Below are 25,425 nucleotides of genomic sequence, written 5' to 3'. Positions count from 1 at the left end.
GTAAACATGATCTCACTCCTTTAGTTATGTATAAATAATATTGACCTAGGGTGTTATCACAATACCCTTCTATCTTACCATCAAAACTACATTCATATCTAAGTGCAATCAAACATTACACTGAACATATAAATAGATATTTTACAGTATATCCAATTCTGGCTATACATATGATTGATTCATTCGGCATATGATTTCATAATTTGTCTATTCAATTTTGATTCAATCAATCAATCTTTATAGTGCCTTTTAGCGTTAAAAGCATTTCAGTTGAGAAACTTGATCTTCAGTTTGTAGTCCTCTCACAATTAAAGGATTTTGAAGAAAAAACAACTTTCTTCAAAACTCCATGTTCCACGATGCAACAAAACACGCAACAAATGGTTTCCTATTCCTGCGTGTTTCAATGCTGTTTGATCCCAGTGGTGCATCGTCAACTCTAAAAGATTTAAAAAGCACTTTGGTATTAAGTAACTTTTTATTCATTGTTTGAATTAAGGTATTTTCTTCAAGAAGCTGTTTTCCAGCAGCTGTGTTTGTTCTGTGAAGTGTAAATGTTGATTGTGTTGTCTTGGCAGCGATTTCAGTTCGACTGCGTACACATTCAGCTGTTTGTGTAGCTTTTCCAAGAGACAGCTTTAAGACATTTCCATTTTCAGAATGTCTTCCATTTCTTTGAGAGAGACAGAGTGACAGATTTTGTGTCTTGCAAGTGTTTAAATGACTATTGAATGTGGGCAGAACATGCTCAAGATTATCGAATCAAAGAAGTTCTCATTAGCATATTTCTCATTTCAGCGATTGACTGTTTTGAATGTAAAATAGGATGACATCATAACTTTACAAGATAACTTCATATTTGCAATATTGCGTAGGGCCCTATGAAATCTGCGTTGCGGAGAACACAGACGGCGTCAAGAAACAGACGTCATGGGAACGCATGAAAAAAACTATTTTTGTACCTCTCAGCCACCATACACAAACTATTTATTTATTTATTTATTTATTTATTTATTTTTTTAACTAAAAAAGCGCTGCCTCACTTGCTAGCTACCGTTATCGCTTGTGGGGGAAAATGACTACCTATAAGTTATTCTGAGCACATAGTAATGTAATGACAACTGCAGAATGTAGTGTCTAGTTGCTGCATTTATTCTGCAAAGTTCTCAAGGAAATATTAAGTGCCTTTTTATTAAATTAGAATAAATAAATATTTAGGTTTTTATTTACATTGTCATTAATTATTAATGAAAACATTAAGTCTCTTTTGAAATGTTATAGTTTGTATTGAAAAGAGAAACTACTAAAGCCTATCAAACACAAATTACATATTTTTAAAACCAAAAACTAATAAAACGGAAGTTATTGTGTTATGGTACCCTTCACTTTGACCTTTGACCTAATACAACTAAACTTTGTTTTCAGATTTATTCCACGAGAGACCTGGAGGACAATCTCAACAAAATCAGGGAAATCCTTTCAGATGACAAGCATGACTGGGATCAAAGAGCCACTGCAGTGAGTGTTTTATCTTGACAGTCATCACAGTGAAAAGCAAAGTGCAGAACTTAGAATGAGGCAGCACATGGTATAGTTTCAGGGCTCGGCACAGACAAGACACCATGGAAGTGCTTCCTTTTTTTGGGCAGGTGGGGCTGGACTGGCTTGGAGGAGACATTCCTTTGCTGTTTTCTCCTCATCCCAATTGAAGGCCTTTATGAAGGAGGGGGGAGGGGGGAGGGGACTTCATAGGGGCACATGTCCGGGAATTACCCATACTCAAGCTTTCCACTGCCATTGCTGGTCGTGCCACCTCTCCCTGTCTTCCTCCCACCCCATTTTCTTCTCTAACAAAAATGTTTCCAGCAAGTTGGCCACTATTTAAGCGCGGCATTTCAGAATTACATGCTTGCCTTTCTTCTCTCCCATGAGATTCTGACTCGCTGTAAAGCAGCACAACACTTTTTTGACTAAGATGGCCTTCCATAAAGATCACTATGCCTGTGAGCGCATAATTTGGTTTGTATACTCTTTGCTGTCTAAGACATTGAAATAGAGGCTCGAGCTGCTGTGTTGATCCTGTTTTTTTTGGGGGGAGGGGGTTTATATAGTAAAGCTCACATACTACACAGAGCTCTTTTTTCATTTGCCTGTTTTTTAAACTAGCGCAAGTTCTGGTGAGGAGGTAAATGAGTGCAAGGTATTTCTGTCATTTGTAGCGAATACGAAGATATGATTTTTGTATCCGAATACGTGTCAAAAAATATTACTTCAAATATTTGTCCCAGCACTAATTCAAACTGTTTAGTTGTATGTCTCTTACTTTCACATTCTTCCTCTCTGAACAACCAACCCTGGTGAGCAGCTGATACGCTTCTTATATATACATGACCGTCTCCAAATTGGTAATCACGTAATTCATTTGGAGATGGCCACATTATGCACGGGTTTAGCTGGATGGGGAATTTTGACCCCACCCATGCTTCAAACCAGCAATAACAAAATATCAAGTTTTTAAACAACACATAAAGCATCACATTTTAATAATAATAATAATAATAAACACAGAGGAACGGTGTACCCAGGGGTGTAGTGCTAGGGGGGTCGCGGGGGAGTGCTACCCCCCAGGGATAGCACTGCTTCTGTACTTGACGTGCAGAATATTGAACTGTTTTGCTCCTATTTAATATATGGAGATATACGTGTGTATAACCCATACAAATAAGCAAAGAATACAATAACCATAAGAAACCCTAAACTGAAAAAAGTTTGAATAACGTGCCTGGTCTGGAACAACAGGTGTGAATAATGGAGAGGTGAAGGGAACCTTTATTAACGCTGTGCTGAGGTGTCAGCGTTTTACAATAGATGTAATAATTGGAAGAGTTCTTATTTTTAGACCCATATGTAAGAAATAATGTAGATAAAATAAGCTAAACATTTATTTAAAAGATAAAACTCAATCGCAAAAAAGCAAATAGTGTACCTGTGGCCTTGCACATCCTTTTTTTGCAAATGGATGCACTTCTGTTTCAAAACCTCAGCCTCATTCGCTGTTAAGCGGCTGCAATAGAACAGTGAGACGAGTTGATTCTGGATCAAAACACTCACTATACGAGAAGGGGGAGTGGGGGAGTGTTACACATTGGATTAATAATAATAATAATAATAATAATAATAATAATAATAATATTATTATTATTATTATTATTATTATTATTATTATTATTATTATTATTATTATTATAATAATAATTATTATTATTGTTATTATGACAGAGTTTTAATCGTGTGTATTAGTGTATGAAAGTGGTTGTAAAAATATGTACAGTGTTTGGTATTTATTTAGCTGTAAGTCTAGTTGCATTACAATAATACCTCAATACCAGATTATCTGAATCTGTAATCATTTGGTACACTTGTTAGCCCTTTCAAATATTGTCACTACTAGTGATAAACTGCGGTTCTGTTGAGTGTATGGTGAAGCGGGGGCTGCAGGTGGGGGGGTGGGGGTAGATAAGTGACCCCTCACTATATAGCACTACACCACTGGGTGTACCCCCATCACATGCAGTCAGCAGTGAAAGCGCTTTAATAGATTTATTTTTTTCTTTATTTCTTATAGCTCAGAAAGTTCCGTTCGTTGTTGATTGCCGGGGCTGCAGACTATGACTGTTTTTACCAGCATCTGCGATTGTTGGATGGAGCGTTTAAACTGTCAGCTAAGGACCTGCGCTCCCAGGTGGTTAGGGAAGCCTGCATCACTGTCGCGTAAGTATTTTCCAGCTCTGCGCCTGATTCTGCTTCTCAATTAAAATTAATTTATGTTAAAATCCATGACCCTGTATATTCATTCGGTTTTAGTCGTGATGACATTTGATAAACTTTAAAGAGATTTGCCTCCGTATTCACTGGGTATGTGAGAGCTTGCTTGTTTTATCTCAGGTTTAGCAGTTTAAAAAAATATTGAATTTCTAACTTGTGTTTTCTGTCTTGCACTACCATAATTCTTGATTAAGAAACCCTCTGCTAATTTAGTAAATTGTAAGTATAAATACAAATATGTTTATGATATATTTTAAGACAACACTGCAGTTTCATTCAAATTTACATATTATTGAGTTGGAATTACATATTATTGAAGATGGGTGTGCGGAATGCATGAAGGTGCAAAACCGTGGGAGACTATGCACGAGTCGGGTGCATAGTTCTTTTGTCAAAGCACGGCTGAGATGAATGCAGGAAGAGACACCATTACAACTTTAATATTAAAATATATACAGGCTTCCTGAAAAGCGTGTGAGAGTTGCTGGTAGCGGAACACAGTATTTAATCAATCATTACGTTTACATGACAAAGCGTTTTCCGAAAAGTAATGTTTTTGGAAAACTGAATCAGAAAACTGATTTTCTTTGTCACTTTTCTGTGTTTACATGATTAACAATAGAAAATTAATTAGAATTAAACTGTATACATGGATTTAAGTTTTCGGAAAACACAGGATATTTTCACATGCAAAGTACTGTTGTAGCCTAAGTACGATTTGAACAGACCGGACATTTCTGCAACAGAACGGAGACCAATCCAAAAACTCAAGTGCTTTATCGAAGTGTCAGGTCTTAAATTCAAAGATTACTATCCTATACCTCTATTCAGATTCCCCACATTGTGCAGTCATCCTTTCCAACAGCTGTTGGTTACTGTTCTATATTACCAGTTTCTTTTGCAGACATTATTTTAAATTCTCACATCATTTTAAAACTGGAAAACATTTGCTGTTTCACTATGGGCTGTTAACAAATACAAACAGACTTTAACAAATGTATTGCTTTATCCTTGACTAGAAAAATGGATGCATGCAGACGGACCACAGATTGTTATTATTGTTAATTCTCTGTTTTCTAAAACCATGTGCAAGAGAAAAGGGTCAAAGTGTGCACATCTGCAGGATGCTGTTTCAATAAGTTTTCCAAAAAGTGTGTTTACATGATACACATTTTGTTAGTGTTTGGAATTTAATCAAATTTCTTGGTGCTGTTTTCTGAAAACTGGCTTTCAGAATATTCGATACATTTTCTGAAAACTGTGTTTACATATCAGAATTAGTTTTCCAAAAAATATTGGAATTCTTATGCTCATGTAAACACACTGAATAAGAATAATACCATATTATTTACAATTGATTTCCCGTACATCATAGTAGTAACACTTGGAAGATTTGATTTACAGTACAGGTTTATTTTACGTAAAACATGTATATTCAATTAAAATGCATCAACTCAAATATATTTCACGGTATATAATATGTATACAGTGGTAAGTTAACTTTAAATTAAATGCATAGTGTAAGAAAACAATGTAAGACTTGTATAAAATACTGTAAAATATAGTAAAATTGCAATGGTCAAAAAGTATCTAGAAAAATACTGGAAGACTAATGGCAGTTATACGCATTTTAAATGTGTTAAGTTACAACCTTGCTAGGACTTTCTCCCAGAATAATTCTCGATGTCATTTTCAATTGTGAAATTCATTGAGCTTGTGTTTTGCATTCTGCAACATATCGATGTAGTACCATAGAAATGTATTAGCCTTTCCCGTATATATTGAAGGTATTTTACAATATTTGTATTTTTCATGAAAAACAGTAGTCTCTGGCTAAGAGAACACCCCTTGGGAAGTAAGCGAAGTGTTCTTATAGACAAAGTGTTCTCTAAGACCGAGTTTGCCACCAGACATAATATAAATCAATAAATAAATACATATGTATTACTTGTCATGACACATGTGAATCAGCATATGAAATTAACTGAATAAGTTAAAGCAAAATAATAGGCAAGTGTATGTTAATAAACTATAATAATAAAGTAACAGACTAACTTTAATAAAACTAAAGCAAAACACGGTCAAAAAGCTTGATCGATATGTACTATGAAATTAGCTGGCGGATGTGTTTCGGGCTATCGCAGTGGCAGAGGAGAAAATAAGGGGAGCTACTTAGGGTTAACTTAACGTTAATAAACTAACTGTCAAATTAAATTAACACAGCACCCCTACACATGTTACAAAATGCAGCAGCAATATACGAGACATGCACATTACTTAACAGAATGGTGAAGCAACTCGTTAGAACAGGAAACGTCAAATTGCTCGGCAACCGTTTGTTTACATGACATTTTGTAGCGATGAGGGGCTCTCGTCGAAATCAAAGTACAAAACAATTCAATATGACGGCAGTTCTGGATAGATTTAATAAACCAGTCAGTGTCCATCAAGACACTCTCGCAATGACAATTCACTTTTTTTTACAAAGCAGTACTGTATCAATGTTGAATGAATTGCTATATACGAAAATTGTGGTTGTTTTCCATTTTAATAATCATCCCAATCAATCAATAAACTGTCCAAGTATGTGATTTGTCAGTTTCATTTTATTTCTCTTTCTTTTTTTTTTTAATTAAACAGATATCTTTCCTATGTGTTGGGAAACAAGTATGACCATGGGGCAGAAGCCATTGTGCCTATTTTGTTTAATCTGATTCCCAACTGTGCCAAGGTTATGGCAACGTCTGGGGTGTCAGCAATCAGATTCATCATACGGGTTAGTATGATGGACTTCAAATTCATGGACGCATTTTTATGTCTACATTGTCTGTACTAGGGTCAAATTTTAATTTATATCCATAACTTCAAAACTTTATATTAGAATTCTAACTATAAAAACCCAAGTCAACTTGACAAACTTTTCAGCTTGTGTCCTCTTCAGTTACTTGACTTAGTTTTTTATTGTTGTACCTTAATAAAGACACACTTAATTATAACAGTTCTTAAGCTAACGAAACCTGATTGCCAGAGAGATAACATATTAGCTATTTTTTTAAAATTTTTTTTGAGATTCCACAATTCAGGATTTCTTTTGAGTCCTTATTCATTGTATTTTTGGAAATATTTAATTTTGATAGCTTAAATAAATTATATGTATTATATATATCAGGAGGCTGTGTGGTCCAGTGGTTAAAGAAACAGGCTTGTAACCAGTTCAAATCCCAACTCGGCCATTGACTCATTTTGTGACCCTGAGCAAGTCACTTAACCTCCTTGTGCTGCAACTTCTGTTTTTGGTTTCACCTCCTATTGGCTACAAAAGGTTATACATGACTATAAAAGCATAAAAATGTATGACCCAGTGCCTAATTTGGTCATAATTCTCTCTCTCTCCCCTCTCTCTCAGCATACCCATGTACCAAGGTTGATTCCTCTAATAACCAGTAACTGTACATCTAAATCAGTTGCAGTGAGAAGGTGAGATGCTTTGGCCCACTTTCTTGGTTATATACAGAACTACCAGAATACAATATCTTGGTTCTCTACACAGTGGTTTTGTACCCTTTTAAATATTCATCAGCCAATCATTTTAAATTGCAGTTTTTTCAAAGTAGCCATGTTACCAAACCCTAGCTTTAACTAGATGAGTGCCAGAAAGCTATGGTCCCAGAAGGGCCCAGAAATGTTTGATTAAAAAAAAAAAAAATGTATCTACAATTTGAGATACATATGCAACATTTAAACAATGCTGTAATTTACCACAATCATATTTGTCTTGGCTGCAGTCCATCTAAATGATTTGAGTCTTTAGTTCTACATGTTCTGAGCAAAACTAATATAGTATATATAAAAAATTCATATAGAGATTTTTTTCAATTGGATTTTTTTCTTTCTTTTAGGCGAGGCTATGAGTTCCTTTATTTGTTACTACAGGAGTGGCAAACACATTCCTTAGAAAGGTAAGGAAATATATCCCATCCCAGTCCCACCCTTCACAAGCATGCATAAGGATATAAGGAAAGATGCTGTATAAAATAATTAAAGCCATTCCCAGTGCATTGAGAGTGTATATGCTATGGGCTATATAAAAAACAAAGTTCATAGCCCCCCTTTTTTGGAGAAAGGCCACATTCTCTTTACACATCTTCTACACAATGCACTGACCTTCAAATGTACATATGCATATAAGTGTGTGCCAAGTAAGAGACAGACACACTGCATTATCAGCTAATGTCTGTCTACTGCTGGATGGGTATAGTAGATCTCCACACTGCTGCTATCAGTAGAAAAGCCTTTGAACTCCAATCTGTGATTAGCCCTGTCCATCTGTTGTCCGAGCTTTGAGTAAGTTTTGGGACTTAATTTCAGTTCTACTTTTTAACTGTGGTGTAAGCTACTAGTAAGCACTTTGTATGATATTGTGTGTTATCATATGATGTTCCTAAGTAAATTTAATTTCCTTAAATTGAAAGCATACTTTAAAGAGTAAAGAGGTTAAAATGTAATTTCTTTGTTTTCATTTCCAGTACTATTTAATCATGTTTGTAATCATTCTGTTCTGGGTTCTGTTTCTCCAATATTGAGTTACTGGTGAATCTGCCGGCTTCTCAATGCAAGATCAAAGCAGGAAGTGAAAAGACTGAATGGACTTCAAGTCTTGTGACAATTATATTTAGACCCGCTGGCACTTCTGTATGAAGAGTGTAGGTGTGGCTGCCAGAGTTGAAAGATTTTCATACGGTTTGAATACAATAAGGATGACTTTTCTGTCCTGGTACTTTGGATTTTGCAGATAAACAAACTAAAAGCAGCTCAAAGACAGATGAACCTTTTAAGATTTAGATAAAAATTATAACTCAGTACTGCAACAATGATTGCCAAGACACTAAAATAGTAAGGGAAATGTATAAATCTAAATTGATATTTGAACCAAAAACAAAAGGAAACTGTAACCCCTTAGTTTGTGCTTTGTGAATTTTCCTGTGCGAGTCGTTGGTAATTTGTTCTTTCTCTGTGGCAGACATGTTGCAGTTCTGGTGGAAAGCATTAAGAAAGGGATCCGCGATGCTGATGCCGAGGCCAGAGTGGAAGCGAGAAAGTAAGCACAGTCTTCATAAAAAGAATGTATCGATCTGGGTGTTCATCGCAATTTGGCATTTACACAAACAGATTACCAGTATAAGTGTGGTCTCATTAACTGTTTTTATCTCAAACTATAATCAAAGGAATACCCTGTAGGGAACTTTCTAACAACGTGAAGAACCACTTTTATGTAAAACATAACTGGGTTATTTTTACAATATACCATAACCTGAATTAGGACAACAAGTATGTTGGACTATTCTTTATCCATAACTTCAAAACCATATAAATTTAAATAGAAGGTGAAACTTAGAACTATAAGAAATGTTGTCAAGCAGAGAAATGTTTCAGCTGATGAAGGCAATAGCCGAACCATTTGAACTATTGTTTTTATACAGGCAAGTACAAAAGGAAAAATTCCTGGTTACATATTAGCATTTCCCTCTGTTTAAAAAACAAAAAAAATCACTCCTCCCTTTGACAGGGTATCTAGTTTCCTTGCTTGTTGCATTATTAATCTTTGTTAATCAGCCTGTAGAGTAAGATATCCAAGAGTAAGAGTAAGTATTTTTTACAGCAAAGGATGCAGTTTGTGGATTCTTGACACAGCCATAGAAGTTGTAATTAGGGGTTGATCCATAGGCTGGTGAAAGTTATGGGAGTTTTATCTGAACTTCTGTCTCCCTTTCCTTGGCAGAGCTTACTGGGGTTTGAGGAATCACTTCCCAGCAGAGACGGAGGCCCTGTATAACTCACTGGAGCCGTCCTACCAGAGGACCCTGCAGTCTTGCCTGAAGAGCTCTGGCAGCGTAGCCTCGCTTCCCCAGTCTGACCGCTCCTCCTCCAGCTCGCAGGAGAGCCTCAAGTAAGAGATTTGGCTGACACTTTATATCTGATACAACCCTGGTCTTGGCTGAACCAGAGATACGACTCTGTTAGTTGTTGAAATAGCTTAATCTAGAGTCGCAATCGACGACTAGTTTCCTTATCAAATATCAGGTAATATGGTCAACATTAATGGATATATCGAGAAAGAAATGTAGATACTTTACAAATGCAATTGAAAGCACACTAGTAATATACAGTATAATGTATAGCTGAGAGTTTAGGCTCCAAAGAGGGTAGTCTTTACCAGGCAGTTTAGTGCCCACGGTTGCCAACAGTTAAGCCATCAGAAACCCAGTAACACATGATTTGAATTCCTGTAAGACAATTATGGACACTGAAATAGTCCAGACAGAATTTTGGTATGGAGGTGTTTTTAAACTGTTATTTCATTACATGTAGATGTATTATAAATGGTTATTCAGTGCAGTGTCCTAGAATAGCAATCTAGCACAAAGTGGTTTTAATCTGGAGGTTTAAGCTTCTAGTCAAGTTCACTGAGATAGTGAAAGTAGTAGTTTTACAATGGAAACATTTGCATGAATTTTTGACTTGACTGGTTTTCAAATCTGCATTGACAGCCTGCTTTAGGTTAGAACCAAGCTCATAATCTCCAAGGTTGTTAAATTTGGTTGTAATTCTTTTCCTAGTGCATTTATGAAACTAGAAATGTGATGAGTAGTAAATAAATGCTCTTTAATCAGAACTGAGGTGCGTCATTTCCTGCAACAAGATAAACTTAAAAAAATAAAAATAAATAAATAAATGGGCCTGGAGATAAAAGCATTTTTAAGTCTTCAGGTAGATTTATCCATCTTGGCCCATTTTCATGTGTAGCTGTCTGGAATTTGTACACATAGTGATTCACATCAGCAAAAGTCACATGACATGCTCTCCCCATCACTTCCATCATCACATCTGGGCTGGTACGAATTCACACAGTACATGTTCCAAACACCTAATCCCAGTTTCTAGTTCAAATCATGTTGATATCACTCTGCTTGTGTTGGAAATGAGCGGGATGCATTTTAAATCTCTCTCAACCCTGTACTAGTGGCAGATGAGAACAAAGTGCTAGTCATCATTTCAGACTTACGATTTTGTATTATATAGGTTGATAACATTAATTTATTTTTATTTTATTGTAGCCGTCCTTTTTCCAAATGGTCAGTTTCAGGAGCTTCCGTTGCACCAGGAAGAGGTATGATCATTTTTTGTGTTTGTTTGCTGCTCTTCTGGGAGTTCACTTGAATGCGTTTACCCTTAGCTTCAGCGCACTTTGTAACTTATTTTTCTTTCTTAGTACACTCAGGTATGAAGGCGGCCCCGAGTCCAGGATCCCTGCAGCGGTCAAGGAGTGACATCGATGTCAACGCGGCGGCAGGCGCCAAATCTCGACAGGCAGGTGGAGCAAGCCGCTCAGCAGCGTCGGGCCTCCCACCAGGTTCCTATGCCTCCTTAGGTAAGAAGGTGTGGGTGGTACTCTGTCTAACAGGGTTTGGTGGTACACAACTTTGCACGCTCAAGGCAGATCAAGCCATGGCTCTATGTAAAATGAATAACTTCTACATCTCTATTAAATTAATTATTGGTTTGAACCTGTTTTGAATACAGATGTTAGAGGTGTGATTTCTGTTATTTTCTGAGTACGGTAAATTTCGTATTTTAGTTTAGGACACCAGCATCAGGATTTAGAGCCCCCGATCAGCACAAAACTTTGCAAATACAGCAATATAGATTCCTAGTACTTAAATACATCCTGTATTGTAGAGGTTATGTGGTCTGAACATGGCTAGAATCCTTGGTTATCACTTCTTCAGTAGACTTTAAAGCATCTTCCAGTCAGTCAGTTTGAGCAGGTAATGTTTTGACCTGTTGTGGGACTCTTGGTAGAAATACTATATGTATAGTTTTGTTGTCTTTCTTTCTGGAATGACCTCTGCTTGTCTTTCTTTTTTGTTTGTTGTGTGGACATGATACTGTGGATCTCATGTTCTCGCTAACACACTAACTTTTCCCTGTTCTTTGCCTGCTCTGTCACCAAAGATGATGCACCTGAAAAAATAGAGGGTAAGATCCACTTCTGCCTGTTCTACTTCACCTAATACTGTCTAACATTTCTGTCTTGTGTGATGTCTTGCATGATGTCTTGCTTATGGGTGAACTAGATAAGTAGTTGTTTTGAAGAACCTGAACGGATCACAAATTAATTTTACTATAGTTTTACTGGTTATTTAACATTGCAGTAAAATGTTTTGATATTGTACATTTTCTTGTTTGGTTGTTTTGTTTGAATAAATGCTTATGAGGGTTATAACTTCTCAACGAATTCCTGGATTGATCTGGTCATTTTGTATTCAGTTTCCTAATGGTAGGGGAATGAAGCAGGTACTGCTGATTTTTTATGATGGACCATTCCCCCAAAACACCACAGGAACCCACCAACTGTCTAACATAATAGATATGTTGCAGAGCTGGGAAACAAGAATGGTTCCATTTCAAGTACGAAATGTAACCATTACCAAATGGGTGTTTACCTCCTAAAGACCCGGAAACCTGAATAAGATATATAAAAAGCTGCTCGGACGAGCTTGTGACGCAGTCGTGGCCTGCCCCCGAGGACATAAAGGGACTGCACCCATGCAGTCAGCTGAGCTGAAATATTTATCGCTCAAAGCAGCTTACCTGCTTGTGCAATCACCTCCGCAAAGCGAGTGAGTGAGATGCAGGCATTCTCAATTGCGAAAGCCTGCTTCATTTTTGCAGAAGCCAGGTCAAAGGTTTTGTTCCGTGCCAGTCCTGCTTTTCTGAAGACTATCTTGGCATTTCCTGTGAACCAGTCTGTGGAACTGGAGGCTTTCCATCCATCTTCTTTCCAGTCTGACGGAGAGCGGCAGCTCCATATGCTCTGTCCAGTGCGGGCCCTAGCATATTATGTTGACAGGACTAAAAATTGGAGGCGATTTGAACTGTTTTTTGTCTGCTATGGGGAGAAGTCCCATGGTCAAGCCCTGTGTAAACGGAGGCAGTCCAAATGGATAGCAGATAGTCAGGACTGCCTATGAGCGAGCCAACTTGTCCCCTTCAGAAAAGCTCACTGTCTATTCCACCAGAGGCATGGCAACTTCTTGGGCGCTTGTCCAGGGTGCATCTGTCAGGGAAATTTGCAATGCAGTGATGTGGGCTACTCCCCATACCTTTACTAGGTTCAACAGACTTCATGTCTTGGATCTTCAAAACCCTGATTTTGGAACTACAGTGTTAAGGGTGGCTTCCCACTCAACCCTTACAACACAGGCATAGGGATAAAACTCAATTTTTTAACCCCTAGCTTCTTGTTACTGGGGTTCTGAATGGTAATGCACAAAGCAGCCTCTCGGTTGCCCTTGCAACTGCTTTGGTACACTCACCCATACGCTAGTGGTTACGTTTTCTATTTGAAAGGGAATGTTTAGGTTATTATCATAACTCTGGTTCCCGAAATAGAAATATAACCATTAATTTTCAAGGTCACTGCGTTCACGATTGCAGCAGCTTGAAGGATAAATGAAGAGTTCTGTGCTTGCAGTCCTTTTATGTCCTCGGGGGCGGGTATGACTGCGTCACAGGCTCGTCCGTGCAGCTTTGATATATCTTATTCAGGTTTCGGGTCCTTTAAGAGGTAGGTACCCATTTGGTAATGGTTACATTTCTATTTCAGGGAATCGGGGTTCTGATAATAACCTAATGATTTTTGTTCTAGTTTTGTTGTCAGTGGTGCTTTGCAGCTGGTTCACTCACCCTTGATGTAACGTCTCCTGTGCATGTTGTGTTTAAAATTTCATTATTGACTGTAGTCTGGGGCAGAGTAATGTAACAGTTAACAGCACCCCCATCATTGCAAAGAATTAATTTCCATTTTCAGACACCCAGCTAACTTATTTTTCAAAACTAATATACAAGTATTAGTTTTGTACAAAAGTCACGTGGATTTTGTTTTTCATGTCTAGGAGCGGCATCAGAGAATGGTAAGAATTAAGACCTGGTAGATATTGTTTAGTATCGGTCTTAATGCAAATACAGCACTCATTTTTGTTTGTTTGTTTATTTGTTTTTTTTTTTTTTGTTTTTTTTTTTACAAAGTAGGTTATGTTAGTTTTAGTTGTTGTTTTCTGTGTACATGTTAATGTAACTAGTGATTTAATTAAAATGTATGTAGCTTTTCATAAGACTTACCAGTTATTTAGTCAATATTTAAAATGTGTTAAATATAAAAACCCATTCCAGTCCAGTTTTTGTTCCATATTACACCTGATCTACAGTGAACAACTATGATATACACTGAAACAGTGCAAAGTGAAACTGAATCCAGGGCTGAGTACACGCCTGAGTCAAATTAAATCTGATGAGGACTAGTTGATGTCTGTGTCTCAGTAGTCCTCTGGGCGAGTGCTTAAAACAAGTGTATACATAAACTTTCAGGTTCAGTCTTGCGTTAAAAAAATGAAGGGAAGTCAGTTTTCAAACATGGTGTAGCATTGGGAATATGCATTCACAAATAATGCTTAGAAAACAGTCACTCGGAACTGAAACCCCTTCATCTCCCCTGCAATGCCAGAAACACGTTGCATCTTTTGAAGTAAGTGTAAAGTCATTTTACAAAAATGTGGAGATTTATACTGGGTTACAACCCTGACTGAAGATGTCATTAGCAAAAGGGGACGGTTGTACTAACGGGGTCAGACAATAGGTCACGTTTTACAAAACATTTTAAAACTAATGAACAAACAATTTCCAAAATGGACATTATCGTAGTATGTTGCTTAAAGCATACCAACACAATATGTTGATAATAAAGTTGAGTTTTTATCTATAAACAGTAAAGCTTGGGGACTTGCTGTCTGTAGCTCGTTGTTTACATTATGGTCAGCATGTTTTTAAGTGATTGAAATTACTTTTTTAAAACACTTTTCTTATACCAATACAGTACTGGTGAGTGATAATCAGTTTGTTGGAAAACCAGGCTTTAATCACTGATAGGTGTGCAGGCTGTGATTCTGTGAGCGCTCCCGGGCTCAGGCACCAATGAGGGAAAATAATGTCCCGCATAGTGCAAATAAATCACCTGTTCTGTCAAAATATAGTGTGGATTTGCTTCACAAGCAGAACTGTTATTGCAGCATTTAAAAATATAAAATCTGTCTATACAAATTCTCCCAGCTTTCTTGAAAAGATTTCCAAGAAAATGTTTCCTTCGTTTTTCTTTCGTATTTGTTATGCTGTCATTCATATCTATAGTAGATTCAGAGTCCGTCAGTTCAGGCAGATTCTACTGTATTTGCTGAAGCGGTTTTCTCGCACTGCTAATAAAAAAATAAATAAATAAATAATTGGCCACCCAACAATTTCATCCCGAGGGCTACCGTGAAACCTACTGTCTATTAATTATTGTAGATAGTAATTCATAGCCAGCCAGCATTTCTGTAAACAGCAGCACATGTAATGTACAATAAAATAAACATTTTACTAATGTCATCGTGTCAGTTTGAGGCAGAGCTTCATGGTTGGCAACTCAGCACACAGTACAGTTTGTCACTTAGTAACGAGGTGCAAACAGGTCTGTGTGCGTTTTATGAAGGTGCTATTTAAAAAAAAATAAAAAAAATGTAAATCTAAATTTTATAACAGTGTTTATTTTTTTTAGCAAAATAAAATCTAAACCTATTTTTAGGGACCCCAACTGTTGTTGATTCCAACTTAGGCACTTCACATAAGGAGTACTCCTTTGGACTAGTAGCACAATATTGTTAGTTTCTAATCCTGTGAATCATTAGGGATAGGTTGGAATAAAAACAAAACCTGGAATGGAATTTTGGTGTCAGTCCTGGTTAGCAGTATGGTGATCTGGGTAAATAGTAATAAGTTCAAGTAGTAGCCGTTCTTTTCTACAGTCTTTTGCTAATTTGCCATTGTTATGTTAAAGAAAAGAAAATTCTTCATTTTAAAGACTGAATATGAAACAAGGAAGGGTTAAACCCTTGAAATAGATTTAGTGCTGCAGCTGTTATAAGATGTGTTGAATCTTGACTTCCTTTTTTTATGGGATTCTGACAATTGTTGTGTTTTGTCCTGGCAGTGCTGGCATGTGAGTCGGCAGTTAAATAATTCAAGCTGTCTGTTTTTCTTCTAGGTCGGGTTCGCTCAAAGCTGTCAGCAGCCTCTGGTGGGATTGCAGGCAGTCAGGTAGACTCCCGGGGACGCAGCCGGACAAAAGTGGTTTCTCAGTCTCAACGTAAGTCCCCATCATTCTTCTTATTTCTGACAATGTTCTTTTTTTTAATATATTATTTAGCTTGAGACATTGTGCATATGTTTAAAAGTTATTAATAAAACACTGCTGATAACACACTCAACATTTTTTGTGCCTTAGGTTCAGAATTAACAGAAAGTAACCCAGGTATTTTCTAAAAGTGTTCACATTTGGTTTTGGGACACTTGCATGCATCTCTCACTTGGAGCAGTGCTTTTGTTTTATAAGGTATAACATTGACATTAACAAAGACCTAATCTTTGAACTGATGAACTTTTAGAACTAGAGAATTAGAGTAAGTTGTAGTGCTGTGAAATCCATTAACGTACATAAGGCCCTCTGCAGACCCTTTTGAAATTACTTGGGGTAAACTTAATATGGACTCTTTCACAGACATAAGGTTGTAGCAACAGTACTGACTAATGTGGTCTGCATTAATTTGTTGAAGTTATTTCTGAACATGCAGTGTGATAAGCTGCAAACGCTTAGAAGTGAAGCTTCATGGCAGTCTTCATTATTTATAACATAAATGTTATAGAAAGAGGTTACTTGTACTGGAGGAAGGGTGCATCAACACCAAATACTAAAGCTATTTGACCCCTTAATAAATATCCACAGGGATAATTTGACAAATCATTTTGTTAAGCCGCCACCTACTGCCCGTAAAGGCCAGTGTTATTTTAGGCTGCAAAGCAACACCTGATAAAACTATTTAGTGGCTCGCACTTGCAGAGTTAGGAGTACAGAGAGCAGTAGTCGCTGTATGACGTTTGTGTAGCACGAAAATACAAAGCAAATAAAATGTCGGAGAAAGGGCAGCAAAGTCCTCTTGGCGCACGACTGAGGTCATTCAGCATGAAACAGAGTTATTTGGAAAAGCTTCAGCAAACATCAGTTTGTGTCCTTGGGAAATTATATGTATTGGCCTGCCCTTTTTAGCATGACATCCAGAAGGTGGACTGGGCTATCCCTCCAGACATTCCAACTGTGGTCTGAAAGGAACCAGAGGCTAAGTAGTGCAGAGAACACAGCACTTTCACATGTGCAGGGATAGCAGTCCCTAGATTGGCGCTGGGGTCTAGCACATCCCTCAGTTTAGCTATGAGGTCAAGGATGACCTGCGGAGTGAGGTGATAACGCTTAAGCACTGCATCCTCCGGCATCCCAAACAAAGTGACTCTGGGATTGAATATGCAGGGTCTTTTTCATCTTGCCCTTCTCCTCTGAACGTGTTCCTACCTATCCTCAACAAGGGCCCAGTCTCTTCAGGAAGTATACCAAAGCAGCCATCCTGGAGCCAATGACCGGTCTCCCCAGGTGTGTGCTTTTATAAAGCTCTTAGTTACTCTCTTCTACAATGGTTTGCACCTTGTAAGAAGATGTGTAAAGTTTTTGGACGGTCACCAGTTGTCTACATCACATTAGAATGTGTGTGCCCCCTTAGTATCCAGATCCTGCCCAATTTTATAGTCTTTTCTTCATTTGAATGCATTTCAATATAATTGTAATGGATTAATGATAGCAAAGTGAAAATTTGATAGTGGGTCCAGAATGCCAGATGAACACTATTTTTTACATAGCAGCCACTAAAATGAGACTTTACAGCAGCATTATGGGGGTTTTGCACCTACAAATCACTCTGCGCGTATCCTTACATCACCCCTTAAATGTTTAGCATTACAGGAAACTCAAATGCTACACATGTTTCTTTCTGCCACACAGTTGTAGCCTGACTCTCGCTTCTTTTCAATTTGTGGTGGTGTGCATCACACTGGCACTATCACTGTCAAAACAATTGCACAGCACCGGGGTTCCATTTGTTGTAACTCACATCCAGCCAGAAATAAATGTGTACTTTTTTATAAATACATTTACTGTGGAACACACTTTTCTGTACAGTTTCTATATCTATCTATGTCTAATATATTGTATTTCCCCCCAATGGTTTACTTTTTCTTTAGCAGAACATCCAAATCTGGGTTTAGGATGTACCTTTAGCAAAAGATATAAAGATGCCAAATCATACTTTATGCTCAAGTGTCTTCCTGTGAACACTAACCCCTGATAAACACTCATCTTGGTTATCCATTGAGGATGTCAGCTGGTTGTAAAGAATGCTTTCAGACTTCGCAAATACCTGAAGCGGAACATTGACTGGGGAAAGATGCATTTTAATCTAATCCCTAGCTGAGCCTGATGTAGTGTGCTTAACCCTGTTTTCAAAGTCTGCTAGTAAATTTATATGCTTACAGCTATAAATGCAAAGTGTTTCACATAGCTGTTAAAAGCGAGAACTAAAGTGTGTGTTTCTACCAGGCTGAGTGTGTCGTAATGTACTGTATCATTACAACAGTAGTATAGGTTTTACTTTGTGTTCTTACTGATATTTTGTTTTCCTTTCTCTCTGACCTGAGTGTGCTGTGACTTGTGTTCTAGCTTGCAACATTAAGTGCAGTATAGTTATTTTTGTTTTTCAGCTTTGCTTCATCTCTTGCACACACGCAAGCATAAAAAAGCTTTTTTTTCCCCTGTTTAAAAATAGGAGGGGTAGCAGCATTGCTTTCAGCACCTCCCTTTTGTGTTTGTTGTTTTTGTTTTTAACTGACCAATGCTCTCTAATTTCCACATGCCATTCATTTTGTTTTAAATCTGCTTTGTTCCCTCCCTGTCCATGGATTACAATCCTCCCCCTAATCCCGCCTTTCCACTTGTTCAGGATCACAGTCCGCTAACCCCATTGGTGGTAAGACTCTACAGATATTCAGTGTGTGTCATTGGTGTTTGTACACCTCAATTCCATGCACCCTCTCATCATTATTAGACAGAGCACTCTGTAGAACCACCCATTCCTCACCCTTTCTTGCTTGTGAAGTTAGCAGCCTTGGTCATCATTAAACATCTGTATTTCAAACACCGAAGCTGCCAGGATGGCCCTTGACACTGTTTTGCTCATCTTGTGCTGCTAAACCATGACTGCAGCATGCTGATGATATGAACTGTTAATTTTGTTTGCTTGATATGCTTACTTTAAAAAATAAATAAATAAATACATATTAATAAAAATAATAATTTTCAATCTCAGCATTGGGAAAAGTCAGCAGCTGAAGCATTTCTTGTTTAGGTATTTATTTGTTGTATAAATTTCAGGATTGAAGTAGGAACGGAGCTAGCAGGAGTCATAAATACAGCTATGCATGAGTTATGCAATACCTACTAGTTGTAGAAATATTAGTTATCTTCCTTTCTTAAGGGTTTTATACTTGCACGGCAAACAGTTGACTGCAATACGCTCTGTGTCCTCGAGTTGTAACTATTATTTGAAAATTTGCTGTGGACTTTATAATTTAAGCTTTAGGAATTTACACCAGTTATCTTTGACTTTGATTCAACCTTTGCAACATTTGTTGATTGAAGCTGTTCCCGTTATCCAGCGAATTTTACAGAATACCGATCTGGAATCCCAATGACATTGAATGACAGAGCTTCCACTTATGTCATTAACATTGTATACTGTACAGTATGTGCAGTGACTGAAGTTTGGTAATATGATGCTATGAACCAGCATGCTGTGGAATTACATGGCGTATACAGTATGATGTACAGGTCAAAGCTGTTATGTGGCACAGTAGCCCAATAGAACTGGGGTAGTTTCATTGTAGATTTTTATTTTACTCTTGGTAGTTTGATCTACTTGCTTAAAGGTGTTGTCTTTGTAAAAACAGAATCATTAGAAGTTAAGCAAGTACTTGATTTCCCTTTGTAATCAACTTGGTGTTTTACTTCTGCTCTGAATCTCTGAAGGTGTATTTTATATAATCCCATTAATTTCCACAGCCATAATCGATCTGACGTTCAGTAACAACTAGAGCATAATTGCTTGGGAAAACTACACCTTTTAGAATTGTTTTATTTTATTTGAAATGCGGGGGCGGGGGGGAAATGATGGAGATGTTATTAAATTATTTTTGCTGAGCCTCAGTTAATACAGTAGGTGCGCTGGTATGGAAATTAATTTTAAAGTGTGTGGCACCTTGAAGGTTGTAGGGGGCACCCATCTCGAGACGTGTAGCGCTGTGGGTGGGGAGTGCGAAAGGGGAGTTTCCCTCCTCCCAGTGGGAAGTGTATGAAAAAAGAGATTAAAATGGTTCATTCTGGTGCATTTTTGCATGGTTTAAGCATGTGCTAGACTAGTAGTGGTCTACTTGTAGTGTCTGACAAAGTACTCCATTAGTACAATGGAGCTTTATTTTTATTTATTTAATTATTTGCAAGGCAAGATCAGGGTCGGCCAGGGTGTCTTCGGCTCACCGCACATCAGCGACGCTTGTAGACTGGCCTGGTACCTGCGGGCATGCTTGTAAACTGCCCAGAGCTGCATTGTCCTCCAACGCTGTAGCTCGGGGTTGGCTGCATGGCGGGCCTGCAGTGTGAAAAGAAGTGGTCGGCTGACGGCACACATTTCTGAGGACAGCATATGTTCATCTTTGCCACTCCCGAGTCAGCGCGTGGGGTGGTAGCGGTTTGGTGAGCTGAGCCTAAATACAATTGGCCATTTCAAATTGGAATAAAAAAGAGGTAAAATCAATTGGCGATCTACTAAATTAAAAAAAAAAAAAAAAAAATGTAGTGAGTGATAATACCTGAAAAGAATCTTAATATTTTTTAATAAAAGTAGTCACCGCAATTATTATTTTATACAGTGGATTGCGCCTGTTGTAGAGTTATTTTGAAAACCCTGATTGCAGTTTTGATAATTTCCTGATCTTACTAAGTGTTTAGTAAGACACAGCCGCTTGTTACCTATACACAGGTGCTAATGCAGCACATATTAAAATCTGCTATGCAATAAGAGCCTTATTTCCATCCCTGGTGTGTATACAGCATGTCAAAGCAGTTATACTAATCTTGTTCATTTACAGTAACTTTTGTTTTGCAAGGTTTTTATGACAGAAGGACCATTTTCTTTGGAGAATTCTCTCAAAGCATATGCCAACTTTTTTCATGTGTGACATGGGGATCTCATATCTTTTTATTTCGGGCATGGGGGATCACTGCTATGTATTTTTTCTTTTTAAATGCAAAGCCTCAAACAGGTACATAACTAGTATTTGTTGTGTTTTTATCCTGCAGCTGGCAGTCGCTCTGGCTCCCCTGGCAGAGTTTTGACTAGCACTGCACTCAGTACCATGAGCAGCGGAGTCCAGAGAGTGCTGGTCAGTGCGGGCTCCGCACAGAAGCGCAGTAAGATCCCTCGCAGTCAGGGCTGCAGCAGAGACTCCAGCCCAACACGCCTGTCCGTAGGTAAGAAACTGCAGTGCAGGTGGCTCTTATTTTAGCTGTGACGCTGCCTTTATGACAAAGTCTAGGAAAACATTTTGTAATTGAAAAAGGTTAAACCTACTGTACTTTTGTTTACTTTGAAACAATATCCTTTTCCATGAAATCCATTTCTTTAGTTTTTTTTTTTTTTATGTGATCTCATGTTATGCCTTATGTGGCTTCCGAAATTGTTTAACTACCCTGTACTTTACTTTCTCAAACGTAGCACCGTCAAGTCATCAGCAAATCTTCAATGGCGGCAGTAGAGGAGGTAAGCATGGCTAATACATTACACAGATTTGTTAAAAACTGTAAAATACCATTTTGCATGCAGTTAAATTACTCCTGTTGAAATGTTGGTAGAGGTTGTCAAATAAAACAAAGTAGAACATGCAAAGGTAGACAATTTCTATTTAATTGCTTTTCATTATACTATGGATTGTTTCTTTTATTTTTTATTGTACGGATGTATGGTGTATGGTTTCCGTTGGTAGACATCTGTTAATGCAGTTGTAAACTTAAACGTACAAAATATCTGTTTTGCATTTACTGTGGTTTCCGCGATATGGACTAGAAAGCCACGCTTTCTTTCTCCTTATTGTCATCATATGATGGCATGAAGGATAACAGGACACTAGTTTTTATTTATTATTTTTCTTCTTTGCAATCAAGCTTGTAGAATACAAAAAATCTAATTATTAGAGCTTAGAAAAACGTAATATCTGTCCATGCCAAAATTTTGAATAAGATTTTGTAAACAGATATTCTTTTTAACAGTTTGATATTCAGGTGATTTGTGTTTCAGGGCTCTTACTCATCCTATTGTCGCCTAAATATCATTCAGATGTTTTAGGATGTCTTGTATAAGTTCTGCTTTGTAATTGCTTAAATAATTGGACATTTTCACACAGGAAAAGCTGATGAGAAATGCTATTTCTGTTCAAAGGCAGGACATGAACATGGCATACCTGGTGCCATGGCATTATGCTCTCTTAAAATATCAAACAGGAAAAGTCACAGATTTCCAGCATTAACCATTAGTAAGATCCAGGTCATCAAAAAGTGGCAGTCTAAGTATTACCTGGAGTGGCACTATATATATATATATATATATATATATATATATATATATATATATATATATATATATATATATATATATATATATACACACACACACGTGGTTCACATTTCTGTGGTTCGTTTTTACTGCCTAGTGTTGCCATTCTAAGGCATGTTTTTATTGTTTACCATACTGCATTGAACCTACTATTGAAAAGCTGAAAATTCTAGTCTATGTTTTATTTGAAATCTGTACCCCAATAAAGGGAAATGACATGTGTCCACTGTACTGCCAGGTATTTAAAAAATTACTACTGGAAATGTGTTTAATGTCTTCGAAATACCAAACCTAATACTTCAAGACAAAGGTTTTATATTCTATGGTCTGTTTTCTGCCATTCTCTGTAGACCATGATTTACCATGCTTACCATAAAACTATTCCAAGAAAAAGTCCCTTTAAACCACTGGGTGTGTTTCTGAAAAGACCCCTTGAACTGAATTTCTTAGTTTGCTTTAATCACCACTAGCGGTCTGATTTCTTTCTCCTTTAATTGATTTTGTGTGGAGAAGTTCCGTTTGGTGGCAGAAATTACAGTTGCACGTGGACATGTTTAAAATCACATTCATTCATTAAAATTACATTCATTGAGGCTGTGACAGTATCTGTGGTCCTACTGAAGATATGAACCACTGTCCTATGCTGTAGTGAGTTTTAAAAAGGTTTAGTCAAATACACTAATCTTGGGTTTATGAAAAAGAAACAAATATAACTTTGGCAAAGAACAGAATTGTATCACCCTTACCATTCCCTCTGTGTCATGATGTTTGCTATGCCCTATCCTGGCAGCAGGTTTAAAACCTATTGTTTAGTGAAGAGCTAGTAGGATTCCTGAAATGTACAGTTTCTCAGTTCAACAGATATTATAAAGTACTGCTTTGTAAAAAATTTATAAGCAAATGCTACAGCTATTGTTTTTCACTGAATTTACCGTAGCAACGCTCCAATATAATGACCAGTTACACTTGTTAACTCCGGTGTTATCCGGTAAATAACTCAGCGTTGAGTTATTTACGCTTATTGGAAATACCCAGGATGCAACATCGTCCACCACTGGGATACCACATTACTCGTGGAATATTGTGGAAAATGTTTATTCATTAGCAACAAAAATAGTGCCGCATGTCCTTTTTTTCAGAACACTCTGGGGAACATTATAAAGTAATTCAGAAACCATACAAACATTTTTTTTAAAAAAATAAAGTATTTATTATGTATTCTACTTAGAGCAACATGTATAAAAGCTTGTTATTCTATGACCCGAGGGACGTTACAATATTTCCTGAAAGTGTTGTTGAAAAATATTGACGTTTGGACAAATTACATGACATTGTTTCACCTTGTTTCAACATACGTGTTTATTCTCAGGGTCTTTATAAGCAATAATGGACACTACTGTCAATTTATTTTCTCAAAGTAAATATTTGTAAATAAAATAATTGTTCATTCCATTATTATCCATAATAAGGAATAAAGACATAACTGATACAGTTAGTTCATGAAATAGTATCTGCTTATATCCACTTGTTTCTTGATATTTATAAACGTTGTCAAACATATTGTACCAAGAACATGGTGCCGAGCAGGCGGGATCTTTATAACCCAAAGAAAAAGATTCAACGAGTGTCAGTCAGTTTCGCCCTATTTCCCTGTTAACTGAGGTTGTCAGCTTACCTATTGAAGAACTGCTTCATTGACACTTCAATACAGAAAGCTGGTATTCCAGGTTTACCAGGATTCTTAGAGCACATTAGTGTGGTCTGGCAACAAATCAAACAGCTAAAAAGGAGAGGAAGGAGCTCCATGTGACATTCCTGGATTTAGCTGATGCATACGGTTCAGTACCACATAAGCTGCTTTGGGCAGCATTTGATTTTATCAGTGTATCCAGGACAATAACAAACTTAGTGAAAGCCTACTTCGGAGATTTGCAATTTTGTTTTCTAACTTCAGAATTTGTCACTACATGGCAGTGTCTACAAATTGGAATAATGGCAGGATGAATCATTTCTCCACTGGCTTTTACCATGGCAATGGAAGTAATTATTAGGGTATCAAAATGGGTAGTGGGAGGAGAACGCATGGCTTCTGGAATGCGACTACCACCAATTAGAGCATACATGGATAACATGACAATCATGACTACAACAGTAGCCTGCACTAATCGGTTATTGGGCAGACTAATCAATAACATTGAATGGGCATGAATGCAATTCAAGCATACCAAGTAAAAGAGTGTCGCTATAATTAAAGGTAAAGTAGTGGATAAGAGGTTCTACATTAATGGTGAGGCAATACCAACAGTGTCTGAGAATCCTGTGAAAAGTCTTGGGAGATGGTATGATGGGGATCTAAAGGACACAGTTTGTGTGGGAGAAGTGATACAACAAGCAGTGCAAGGGTTGAAGATCATAGCAGTGCTTTATTGGGCAAACTTAAACTTTGGTGCTTTCAGTTTGGTTTACTGCCAAGACTGTGTATGGACACACACTGTGTATGAGGTTTCCAAAGAAGCTGGAAGCATTAAGCAGTTCATCCGCCACGAAATGGTTAGAAGTTCCATGCTACTTCAGCAGAGTGGACTGTATGATAATGAGAGATTGCAGCTGCCAGTCTCAGCTATAACTGAGGGGTTTAAGTGCGCCAAAGTTCAATTGGAAATAACATTTCAGGAAGCACCTGTGTTGAAAACTGGAGGAAAGTGGGTGGCAAAGAAAGCTGTGGACGATGCAAATGCTGCCCTTCGTATCAGTGATATCATGGGGCAAGTACAGCATGGTCTCAGTTCAGCTCCTCCTACATGGCACAAAGTAGCCCCAGCTCAGCGGAGGAAGCTGGTAGTCAATGAGGTGCAAAAGCAAGAGGGGAGGATGAGGTGTGTAAAGGCAGATTCCAAGGCCAAGC

The 25,425-nt window shown here is 37.5% G+C and overlaps 1 protein-coding gene across 37 annotated transcripts in view; it reads left to right on the top strand.

Moving 5' to 3' along the window:
- Positions 1-25,425, top strand: part of LOC121312935 (CLIP-associating protein 2-like) — a 136,481-nt gene that overhangs the window by 60,633 nt on the left and 50,423 nt on the right. For 21 of the 37 annotated variants that reach the window (XM_041244894.1, XM_041244893.1, XM_041244886.1 and 18 more), the window contains 14 exons: positions 1,426-1,518; positions 3,626-3,771; positions 6,466-6,601; positions 7,232-7,302; positions 7,725-7,784; positions 8,846-8,923; positions 9,605-9,772; positions 10,941-10,993; positions 11,096-11,254; positions 11,839-11,862; positions 15,962-16,063; positions 18,798-18,824; positions 21,212-21,382; positions 21,627-21,671. In XM_041244894.1, the coding sequence (XP_041100828.1) occupies positions 1,426-1,518; positions 3,626-3,771; positions 6,466-6,601; positions 7,232-7,302; positions 7,725-7,784; positions 8,846-8,923; positions 9,605-9,772; positions 10,941-10,993; positions 11,096-11,254; positions 11,839-11,862; positions 15,962-16,063; positions 18,798-18,824; positions 21,212-21,382; positions 21,627-21,671 (1,333 nt within the window). The remainder of the gene's footprint in view (positions 1-1,425; positions 1,519-3,625; positions 3,772-6,465; positions 6,602-7,231; positions 7,303-7,724; positions 7,785-8,845; positions 8,924-9,604; positions 9,773-10,940; positions 10,994-11,095; positions 11,255-11,838; positions 11,863-15,961; positions 16,064-18,797; positions 18,825-21,211; positions 21,383-21,626; positions 21,672-25,425) is intronic. The other 16 variants (XM_041244897.1, XM_041244904.1, XM_041244903.1 and 13 more) reach the window with 3 other exon arrangements.

This window comes from Polyodon spathula, chromosome 3, assembly GCF_017654505.1.
Source record: "Polyodon spathula isolate WHYD16114869_AA chromosome 3, ASM1765450v1, whole genome shotgun sequence".
In the NCBI taxonomy this organism is placed as follows: domain Eukaryota; kingdom Metazoa; phylum Chordata; class Actinopteri; order Acipenseriformes; family Polyodontidae; genus Polyodon; species Polyodon spathula.
The sequence above is the reverse complement of the archived record's forward strand: the minus strand, read 5'-3'. Positions and strand labels throughout refer to the sequence as shown.